Here is an 11,752-nt window from a genome sequence, read left to right on the forward strand (position 1 = left end):
TATTAAAGTTTTTAAAAAAAATTTTAGAATATTATATTAAAGTAAAATTGGTGAGTTAGTATATGTGAAATAAAGATGATTTTGATACTTAGATCTAATGAATCTATCAAAATAAATGAAATTTAACATTAGTGGGAAAAAAAAGAGAAGAGAGAAATAAAAAAGCTAGGGAAGCAAAGTAGGGTGAATTTTTTATTTTTAATTATGGTGGCTGCCTTTTTTTATTATTATTATTAATTTTTTAGAAAACTTTGTTGCTTGGAAGCAAGCATTATCATTGAGAGGGTTGCTTCATGTTTGGGCAAGCAATCACTCTGTCTTCTCTTATTCCTAAAAATTTTATTAACAAATAATGCTTTTTGTATATGCTAAGCTAAATCATACCAAATATTCTTCATCTAAATAATGTTTTAAGACTTTCAATTCCCACCCCCCCCCCCCCCCCAAAAAAACAAAACAAAACAAAATTTTCTTATGATTCAAACTTTTAAAAACGATCATGTTTGATAGATTTCTCACATTTAGTTTCTTGTTTTTAAATTTATTGAATGAAACGAGTTACTAAACTTCCTTTTGAAAACGTTCTTGTTTCTAGTTCGTTTGTATCAAAGTACAGACTTGGTTAGCTGATAAGAAATCATGCCCAAAACACTCCTCGACTTTATTGTCTTATAATCAAATCTTAGGTGAAATTTTGTTATTTTTCTTTCTTTCTTTTCCCTTTTTTCTATATTTTTTTATATCTCTTTTATAATTATTTATTTATTTTATTTATATTGATTTTTTTATATCTATATGTTAATTTAATTTTGAATTTGAATTTTCAAATATTTAGATTTATATATTATTTTGATTTTTAATTTCAAACTTTCAATAAGGTTATTTTCAAATAAAGGAAAATGAATCAAAATATTTACAAATATAATAAATCTAATTTTGAACTTTGAATTTTCAAATATTTAAGATTTATATATTATTTTGATTTTCAAATTTTAAATTTTTAATAGCGTTATTTTCAAATATAGAAAAATGAACCAAAATATTTACAAATATGGTAAAATTTCACTGTATGTGATAGACTACGATAGCCTATTATCTATGTCGTGGTCTATCGCAGATCGACAATGATATTTTGTTATTTTTTGTAACATTTTTAATAGTTTTGTCAGTTAAAATAATTTTCCTTTTCAATATGTATAAATAAATATATTTTGAATTTTAAATTTTGCATTTTGCATTATGCATTTTTATATATTTTTTAGAACTTATTATTTTTATTTTTCTTACATACAAAACCAATTATAATTTTACAATATACAAATTTTGTTTACTAAGACATTCATTTAGGTTCATTTTAATATTTTTGCAACCACAACATTTACATAATAATATAATTGAGTTATTTTCGAGTTTACATCATTTAAAACTTAAAAAAAAGAATGACTTGAGTGAGAAATAATATTATAAATCAAATTTTAACAATGTACGAATGATAGAAACAATTGTATTATTGTTATTAATTTTACATTAGAACTTATGTCCATTTGATAATTTAAATGTTTGATAATTATTTTTTATATTTTAATGCATGCTATATATTTTTTTATATATTAAATAATTAGATTATATTTAAACTATAAAATATGGAAAAATGTAAGGGAAAAAAATAAGAAACGAGAAATAAAAAATAGTTATCGAACGACGAACAAATTTATGTTCTTATTTCTTTTTTTTTTTTTTTTTCAAGAAATAAGAAACATGGATATTTAACAAACATATACTTATTTCTTGTTCTCAAAAAAGAACAAAAATGAAACAATACATGAGAAACGAGAAATAGGAAATAAGAAACAGCCCTAAATTTCTATTTAATAGATTTATTCTTTTTACTAAAAAATGGAAAGGTATTTGAATTGGGTAAGAAATTTCATATTGTAAAAATCGTAACTTATTACTATTATTATTATTAAATCTATCGTCTATGGTTTTCAAATTCTTGTTTTGAAGGACACCATCGTAAATCAAATTCTTATTTTTATATATGGTATATACATAGTATGTTAATATAATTTTCATATTTTTATTAGTTTAATATCGACGAAAAAGGTGAATCGACATTTCTATCATATCATTAAAAGATACGAAACATACATAATAATATTTCTAATGTGAATATAATATAAATAATATAAATTTTAATTGTTTAAGATAAAAAAAAAAATATTATTTATCAATGATTTTTTTTGAATTTTTTATTTTTATAGTTTTCTTTTTCTAAAAATTTTCATCGATATCGCATTCTATCGATATCTTTATCAACCTTTTCATGGTAGATGGTGTTTGATTTATGCAAAAGAGGACCAAACCGTTGTAGATGTTTATGAGTGGGTCATATCATATGCTAAGTTATTATTATAAATTCCATCAAACAACAACCATACATTTAAATATTGTACTTGATAATTGATATGATGTTTCTTTTATATATATATTTTTTATCATCTTCTTTGTTTCCTATATTTATATTTATATTTATGTATTATATATTATTCTCTTCTCTCCATCACAACTCAATATATATATATATCAACTTGTAAAATTTTTAATATATTCAAGATTGAATTCAAATAATTAGATATTGGTAAACTTCTATACATGTAAAAATTTTATTATTTGAATTCAAATAACATGTCAGAAATGGAAAGATTTAAGACTATTATCTATCGATTAAAAGTATTTAAAATGAATGTTAATATTACTATAATTTATATATGCAATTATTAAAACCATCTCGGATGCTATTCAATCAATAATTCACTAACAAAATATAATCCATCAATAACCAAATTTTTTTATTTAAAAAAATCCCTATTTATTCCTAAAATATACCCCATGTTACCAAATATTGGACAATAATCTACTGATATATTGACCTACAAATTTTAACAATTTTTTTCTAATAAAATAACTTGTAGAAAATTTTTAATACATTCAATATGGAATCGAGAATTTTTTTTAACCAACAAAAATAAATATGCACATACCAGATTTAATTAAAATACCATCATTTTTCTTTCTATTTATTTTTCTAATAAATTTTTAAAATATAGTTAAACAATACCTAATTCAATTATGTAGTTTAAAGTCCATATAGTTCCAACTTTGTAACAATTTAGTCTCTATAAAAATTATATTTTTTAAGTTTAATTAAATTTTTATATGTGTTGATTGATAAACTATTTGAAGATCTAATTTATTTATGAACTATAAAGATTAAATTGCTGTATAATAAAATTTGATACTTAATTTGAAAAAAAAAATACTAATTTAATATAAATTTGAAAAATATAAAAACTAAATCGTAACATGTTATGGGATGTTTGGGGTAAGAACTATCTTAAAGGTTATAATGATCACCTCTTACTATTTGTCACCGTTTGTACTATTTTACATTCATAATTTTTTTTTGTATTTATTATTTCTTTTTCAAACTAAAATAGTTTACGTCTCAAACACATACTATTATAACCAAAACTAAAATAATATACACCTCAAACACAAATTATTATAGTCCAACTATGATAACCTAGAACTATAATAACTAACTAAAATAATATACACCTCAAACACAAATTATTATAGTCCAACTATGATAACTTAGAACTATAATAACTAACTCTTTGCCTCAAACGCTCTCTAATTCATGGACATAGGGAAATTGTCAGAAATAGCACATTCAACTTTCAATCTTTCAAAACTAGCACGTTTTTTGAAATGTCATTAAACTAGTTTTTCTCTATGGATCTCGAGCGAGATTGACCACAAAGATTTAGTTAAAAATTTTAATATTTTTCTAATTTATCCATTGGTTTGGTCTTTCTGGCCTTTCTCGATAGAGATTAAACGTCAAAATTTTAGTCATTTTTTCAAATATTTGATAATCTATCCAAATCTTATACAAAATCTTATATATTTTCAAGTTTTCTATGAATATTTTTATCGAATATTATATTCAATTCTTATGTAATTTTAGGTCAATTTCTATTTCTATGATTATATGAATTTCTAAATTTCCAAATGAATTTACCCATTATATTTTTCAGATGGATGATTGCATTTTGATTTTAAATTTTGTGAAAGATTAGATTTTACAAAAAAGAAAAAAAGTAGGAAATATATAAAATCTCGGTATTAATCTGCTCGAGATTCATACCAAGATTTTATATATTTTCCATATTTTACCTTTTTTTTTGAAAAAAAATTAATCTTTCAAAAAAATTTAAAAATCAAAATTAATCACCTGAAATCCATCTAAAAAATTCATTTGGATAATTGATAAATGGATTTGAAAATTAGAAATTTGACTAAAGATTTAAAAAATGATGTAAGATTTTGATATAATATTTGGTAATTATAATCGAATTTGGAGAAAATTTGAAAATATATAAAATTTGGTATAAGATTTAGGAACATCACATAATATTTGGGAAAAATTACTCTAATCAAGGTGTAGTATGTCCGAGATGCACCTAGAAAGACCGAAAAGGACCAAAATAATTTATAAATTAGAAAAAACTATTTTTTTTAACTAAATCTCGGTGGTGCGCGAGATCAATTGAAGGAAACTATTTGGACGAGTTTTAATAAAAGTACTAGTTCGTTAAATTGAAAACTTAATATTATTTCTGATAATTTCCACTAAAATGTTATAAATTTATAAGTATAAGAACCATACTACCTAATATTTAAAATGTCAATCTTTAAAAAAACATGTCAGATCCTAATTTACAGAAATATCATAAAATGTTTGTGCCAATAGAAATTGGTAGAAAAATCATAAAAACAAAAAAACTCAAAAAATGGTTTAAATTAATACATAAACATTTTATATCCTTTAAACTAGTTAATATATCTATTATTTATATTATATCAATATTAGTGATATTTTGTTATATATATTTCATGTCCATAAATTTTTTTATGAAATGATAAGAATGTCACGGTACCTTTCATGTCTTTTTTTTTTAATTTCTTTTTTAATATGTGAGGTGTGAAATTGAAATTTTGATCAGATTGCGTTTAACCAAATCATACTAAAAATTAGTGTAATTGTAATAGATTTGATAGATCAATCATAATGAGCATGAATCCAAAACATAATTGGATTGTTTTTATTGTGTTTATTAAAAATTGTGAATTTTGACTGTTATCATTAGGTCAAATTGTAACGGTAATAGTAACTGTGTCAAAATTCATAATTATTTCTTTGGAAGATCAATAATAAAGATAACGATAACAATATAGATAATTTTTAAATGCAATTAGATTAAAAATGCTCTACCTCAATCAGTTTACATTGTTTGATTACATATTTTTAACTGGGCTTTACTTGTCTATCCATTGAACACTAGAAAACCTTAAAAAAAAACATAAAAATTGGATTTAGCTGGATGCCGAAGAATGAAAATATTCACTGAAAATTTAATACCAAGCCCAATGAATCACATCATGAGAACGTGAAAAGAAAATTCCAAAAGAGTTAATTAAGGGAAGAAAAATTAAACAAATCTCACTTGCAATGCAATCATTAGCAGAATAGTTAAAAGAAGAAGATGATGTCTGTGGAGTCGTCTATGCCATCCAATTACAATAACAAACCAACCACTGTCTCTGCAAGAAGAAGAAGAAGAAGAAGAAGAAGAAGAAGAAGAAGAATCAGTGTGATGGTTTGATTTTAAAGAAAAAGCAAATGGGAACCGCCAAATCAAAGTGAGGAGCTGCAGAAACCTCCAGATTTGGCACCGAAAAGTTCATTCCCACTTCAAATCCATCGCTTTCAGCAAACCCTTTTCATTTTTTTTTTCTTCAACAACCCTTCTCTCTGTTTTACTATTCCCCAAAACCTCTCTTCTAATCCAAGTTTCACTTCTCTCTGCTGCTTAACTTAAGGCTTCTTCATATTCAAAACTTCCCTTCTTTTATTTTTTTTCTTTGGTTTGCTAGTTTTTGCGAGTAATGAAGTCTTCCCTGTTCTGGGTTTCATCTCATTTACTTTTAATGTACTGATTCAGTCTCTGTATTGAACTTGAACCCACTTCTCGAATTAGTAGATTACAGTTTTAGTAGGATGCAGAGTTATTTTCTCGATTTCCTTTGGCTGTTTCTCTCTTCTTCTTCATTTTGTTTGGGGGCTCTTTCGTTTCTCTGGGCAATGCGGGTTCATTGAGCTTTCTGAGTTTTGTTCTTCCTTGGGAAAATTGAGAGAGAATGGGATATTTTTCTTCTGTCCAGATTTTCTGTCTGATCTCTGCAGTTCTGATTGTGACCAGTGATTCCTTTGCGTTGAATGAAGGTAGATGAACTTCTCTGCCAGATCTTGATCCTTCGTTGGTATATTTTCTAAATTTCTTTAGAAGGGCAAATTCAAGAGATGATATGTATAGTTTTGTTTTAGAATTGGCTTCATAAAGACAGTCGGTTCAATAATGGTAAGTGAAAGTAAAAGGTTATGAGCAAATCCTGTGTCGTGAAATGATGCAGAGTTCTAGTGTGTTACTCAAGTAGTGGGATCCGGATCTTGATCAAATCATGCTTCTGTTTCTGCTTTCAGATCAAAGTTTACTATGTTTGTTTAGCTATGTTTCTATATCTGGCTCAAGTTATATCAATTTACTGAGCAGAAAGAAAAAAAAGAAGAAACTGGTTAATGTAATTATGTATAGCCTGTGACTGGGATGTTCTTTTTTTTTTTTCTACTTTTCTCTAGCATCGGCTCTTAACACCTTCAAAGAACAAATATCTGAAGACCCAAAGCGAATTTTTTCAAATTGGGATTTACAAGTTGAAAAAAATCCCTGTAACTGGTCTGGAATTTCCTGTTCTCCAGATGGAGGCCATATTATAAAGCTGTGAGTATGTTTCTTGGGCTTTGTGGCTCTTTTCCTTTTCTTTTGCTCTGCATTCAGCTATCATAGCTTAAATCTAAGACACTGGATTGGGTTCGATGTTGCAGTGACATTTCTAGGGCGTCATTGAAAGGATTTCTAGCACCAAGCTTGGGTCAACTCAGGTTCCTGCAAGAACTGTATCTTCATGACAACAATCTGCTTGGAACAATACCTAAGGAGCTGGGATTATTAAAGAAACTTAAGGTCCTTGATTTGGGGACGAATCGACTCTCTGGTCCGATCCCTTCAGAGATTGGGGGTTTAACAGATATTTTGAAAATGTGAAAACAAATAACTTTATTTTTCTTTTGATTGAGCTTTGAACATGCTTGTCCATGAACTTTTCTCACCCTTTTAGTTTCCTCTTTATTGTTGCAGCAACTTTGAATCAAACGGATTGACCGGGAGGCTACCGCCTGAGCTGGGAAATTTGAGATACCTCAGAGAACTTAGGTTAGATAGGAATAAACTTCAAGGATCTATTCCAGATGGTGACAGTTCAAAGTATACGTCCAATATTAGAAGGTAAGTATTTACATGTCTAATTGGAAGCAGGTAGGATGGCATGTTCTTTGAATTTTACAATTTTTAATATATGAAATAATTTTATCCAAAGGGAGATGTAAAAATATAGTGAGTAGGACTACTTTCATCTTAAGCCAACCAAAATGGAATTGGAGACTAAAAATTGGTTTTCTAGTTGAAATGAATGAAAAGTGGAGAATAACTATAGAACTATTTTGTGAAATGTTAAGGGAACACCGTCGAAAGGGAAGAAGAAAAAAAATGTTTAATCTCTTTCATCAAAGAAAGAAAAAAACGTTTAATCTCTTCCACCAGCCTTCAGATCTCCTTGAAGATCCATTAATTTCTCTTTGCAGGTTTCTCATAATAGGGCTGCAGAGATGGTAACTCACCAAATATAAATAAAGTTACCTTTAGATTCACCAATGGACATCTGGCAAACTCCTTAAAATTTCCACACACTCCTATAAGTTAGGAAATGCTACACTTCTGCACTATAAGTTCGTGGTCAATGTCCATAATCGACAGTAGTGTTAGATATGGATGACTAATAAGGCATAGTGAATACTTGTATGAATGCTCCTCATTTTGACTTGTGCACATAAGTGCATCAAGTTATAAATTGTGAAGTAATTCACCAGCAGATTCGTCAGGTCCAAAAAATAATTCTCTTTATGTTCATTATGTTGAGATCATGATGATGTTGCATAGATTCTCAGTTCATCCTTGAATATTTGTTTCCCCTTCAAAGTTCGAGTCTTCTTAATGGCTGAATAAACCTGTTTGGGAATTCTAGGTTTTTGGTCCCTTCCTTTAATAATCTATTTCTGTCCCTCGTCTCTTATCATCACATTTCAGGTATGCTCCAAATGCACCTGGATTCTGTCACTTAACTGAGCTCAAGGTTGCAGATTTTTCATACAATTTCTTTGTTGGGAAAATACCCAAATGCTTGGAGGACTATCTTCCAAAGTAATCTTTCGAGGTTTTCTTTCATCATAAATACTATTTACTTCATTCCTTTACTTTTGCTGATTACATCCGTTACAGGTCAAGTTTTCAAGGGAACTGTCTTCAATACAATTATCCTAAACAGCGTACTGCAGCTCAATGTGGTAAGATCGACATATATTCTTTTTTTCTTTTTCATTTTTTTTCTTTTGAATATTGGAAACATTGAAATAAGACAAACAACCAGATGGAAGATTGTCTATGGAAGACAAGAAATCACCCACTAATTCCATATTATGGTTTACTGAAAGAACTGGGAGGTAATAGCGTCTTTGCTATTTGTAAAACCACAAATGATATTGATGTCAAAGAAATCTGACATCCGTGAAAACTTAATCCTAAATATGTTTGTGTATATAAGCCTGTGAAGATGGATATACTGTAGGCTTCTAGTTGTTTCCTTAAGTTTATATTAACTGAATTTTGTAGACCAATATTTTGAAGTAACACACAGATATGCAACTATTTCATCTCTTGTTGGTTCAAAGTTGTTAAACCATTATGTTTGGTTTCTAAGCCACAAGTGGAAGTGGTCCATACAGAATAGTTTGTGGAGGCAGGTTTAATATATTTATTCAAAGGTCTTGGATTTGAACACTCAAATATGCAACTAGTTCATTTCTTAGATTTTTTACCTTATATCTGATTAATGGGTCATCACCAATAGCTATTAACAATTGAATTCTGGTAATTGGAGTTTGTGATTACAATTCTGTTGTAGGTGGTGGTGCTCCTCCTGCTCAATCACATCCAGGAGGCAGCTCAAAGCATGTACCTGTTCAACATGCTTCCGAACACCAAAGAACTTCAAAACCTGCCTGGCTTCTAACCCTTGAAATCATCACTGGAATCACGACGGGTTCTTTATTTATAATTGCTGTGATCACTTCTCTTCGTAGATGCAATGGCAAATCCTCGATCATCATCCCGTGGAAGAAGTCCTCAAGTGGGAAGGACCATGTTAGCCTTTACATTGGTATGTTACATAGCTTGAAATTCTTTGCGTCAATGTAATTAGCTCTTTGTTTGTTGTAAATGTTTGCTTTAACTTTTGTGATTTATTGACAGACACTGAGATGTTGAAAGATGTGCCAAGCATCAGCAGGCAAGTGCTTGAAGTAGCCTGTGAAGATTTTAGTAATATTATTGGCTCCTCACCGGATAGTCTAGTTTACAAGGGGACCATGAAAGGTGGGCCTGAGATTGCTGTTATCTCAATATGCATTAAAGAAGAAAACTGGACAGACTATCTCGAGCTTTATTTTCAGCGAGAGGTATGATCATCTACAACTGAAGTTCTAAATTCCATCCTGAAGTATTCATTTTGGAAGTTATTGAACCATCGTGTGTATGATTGAAACCTGGATGACTGCTAAATCAATTAAATGGTTGTTTTTATACGATTTCCCTTCAGGTGGCAGATCTAGCAAGACTAAATCATGAGAATGTAGGAAAGTTGCTAGGCTATTGTAAAGAAAGCAGTCCATTTACAAGGATGCTGGTTTTTGAATATGCATCAAATGGCACATTATATGAGCACCTTCATTGTAAGTCGAGTTTCTTTTTCTTTTTACCTCTTACCAAATTCATTACTTTGGAGATAATTTCTGTGTGCTTGCAGATGGAGAAGGTTGTTTATCCTGGACACGAAGAATGAATATTATTTTGGGCATGGCCCGTGGACTTAAGTATCTTCATGGTGAACTTCAACCACCGTTCACTATATCAGAGTTGAATTCTGGTGCTGTATATCTTACAGATGATTTCTCACCCAAGGTTCTGCCAGAATACATACTGCTGAAACATGTTTCCTTCTATTATACAATCTTACAAACGATCTCTTATAATCCTTGGACCTTAATGAGAGGTTTCTTGGCTTCAACTGCAGCTGGTTGACTTTGAAAGCTGGAAGACCATTCTTTCAAGGTCAGAAAAGAACTCAGGCTCCATTGGAAACCAAGTCACTCAATGTCTTCTTCCAAATTCACTCGAACCACGTCATCTTGATATAGAAAGTAATATTTACGCATTTGGTGTTCTTTTACTGGAAGTAGTCAGTGGGAGACCTCCATACTGTAAGGACAAAGAATGCTTGGTAGACTGGGTAAGAAACTCACTATCTTTGAGCTTTTTGACAGAAACTTTGTTGTTACAATGATGTTAAACCACTGATTCTAGAGGGTAGAAAATCTAAAAACTTGGTCTTTCTTCTCATCACAGGCCAAGGAATACCTTGAATCGCCTGATGGAATGTCTTGCTTGGTAGACCCAGAAGTGAAGCATTTTGCAGATGAAGATCTGAGGACGATATGCGAGGTAGTAAATCTTTGCATTTATCCACAGCCCACGAAGCTGATTTGTATGCAGGACTTATGCAGCATGTTAGAGACCAGAATTGATACCTCAGTCTCTGTTGAGTTGAAGGCATCTTCTCTTGCTTGGGCTGAACTTGCACTTTCTTCATAGATGAGGTTCGAGCTAACACATAGATAATCAGATATATAAATATAGATATATAGCTCTATATATACAAAAATGTAATACTACTTTTTCTGGTTTGAGTTTCTTTCTTTGTTCTTGTATATGCTATGAGCGCCAGAGCAGATGAAGTTCGTGCTCAATGCATCAGATGATAGAGGAAGGATGCCCCTAATGTTGAAATAGTTAAGTGAAAGCATTAAGGAGGTTTCCCCTCTTTGTTGCCTGCCATAATTAGTACAAATGAACATGTTCATCTCCGTCTAAAAAACTCAATGTCTCTCCTATATGATTTAGGATAAATTAGTCTGGGTTTGATATCCATTTTGGCCTAAAAAATATATGTTAGTTCTTGGAGTTTTGAAAAATAGTTCTAGATAGTTTATGAACTCATTTAACTGTTAGTTGACAAGACTGAAAGATAGTATTAAATTATTAGTATATTAAATTATTATTATAGACAAAATATATTAAATTATTATTTATTAGTAATATGTTGGTGAGATGAACCTTCTGATAGGTAAATAGTTGGTAGGTAATGATTAGCGTTGGAGCATTGAGTTCTAAACTAAGCTTTCAAATAGAGTTGAAGAGATGCTTTCAAATAGAGTTGAAGAGATGCAACATTTGAAGCTTCAAGATCATTCAACAGGATTTCATGATTCTTGAAATTCAGATTCATCCATATATTTAATGTTAGGTGTATCAATTTATTTAAATGTATTTAATGCTTTTATACCAAATGATAAAGAGGATTACTTCAATCATGTTTGAAAACTCCCCCTTCAACA

The 11,752-nt window shown here is 29.4% G+C and overlaps 1 protein-coding gene across 1 annotated transcript; it reads left to right on the forward strand.

The window, feature by feature from the left end:
• Nucleotides 1-5,438: 5,438 nt before the first annotated feature.
• On the forward strand, nucleotides 5,439-11,427 carry LOC120088070 (putative LRR receptor-like serine/threonine-protein kinase At1g63430). Its single transcript, XM_039045114.2, has 12 exons — nucleotides 5,439-6,352; nucleotides 6,767-6,908; nucleotides 7,013-7,228; nucleotides 7,326-7,472; nucleotides 8,331-8,444; nucleotides 8,523-8,587; nucleotides 9,205-9,459; nucleotides 9,552-9,757; nucleotides 9,898-10,030; nucleotides 10,105-10,259; nucleotides 10,372-10,587; nucleotides 10,704-11,427. Exons 1-12 carry the CDS (start codon nucleotides 6,268-6,270, stop codon nucleotides 10,947-10,949), a joined length of 1,980 nt encoding a protein of 659 aa, XP_038901042.1. The 5' UTR covers nucleotides 5,439-6,267; the 3' UTR covers nucleotides 10,950-11,427.
• Nucleotides 11,428-11,752: the final 325 nt, after the last annotated feature.

The sequence above is a fragment of the Benincasa hispida genome, chromosome 1, assembly GCF_027475165.1.
Source record: "Benincasa hispida cultivar pf3 chromosome 1, pf3_genome.v1.1, whole genome shotgun sequence".
Classification (NCBI taxonomy): domain Eukaryota; kingdom Viridiplantae; phylum Streptophyta; class Magnoliopsida; order Cucurbitales; family Cucurbitaceae; genus Benincasa; species Benincasa hispida.

Bases quoted from the DNA above. Each gene is read 5' to 3' on its own strand.
- LOC120088070 (XM_039045114.2), top strand. From the start codon at position 6,268: ATGGGATATTTTTCTTCTGTCCAGATTTTCTGTCTGATCTCTGCAGTT. The intron at 8,588-9,204 runs GTAAGATCGACA...ATTCTGTTGTAG, and splicing joins GCGTACTGCAGCTCAATGTG to GTGGTGGTGCTCCTCCTGCT. The intron at 9,460-9,551 runs GTATGTTACATA...ATTTATTGACAG, and splicing joins CCATGTTAGCCTTTACATTG to ACACTGAGATGTTGAAAGAT.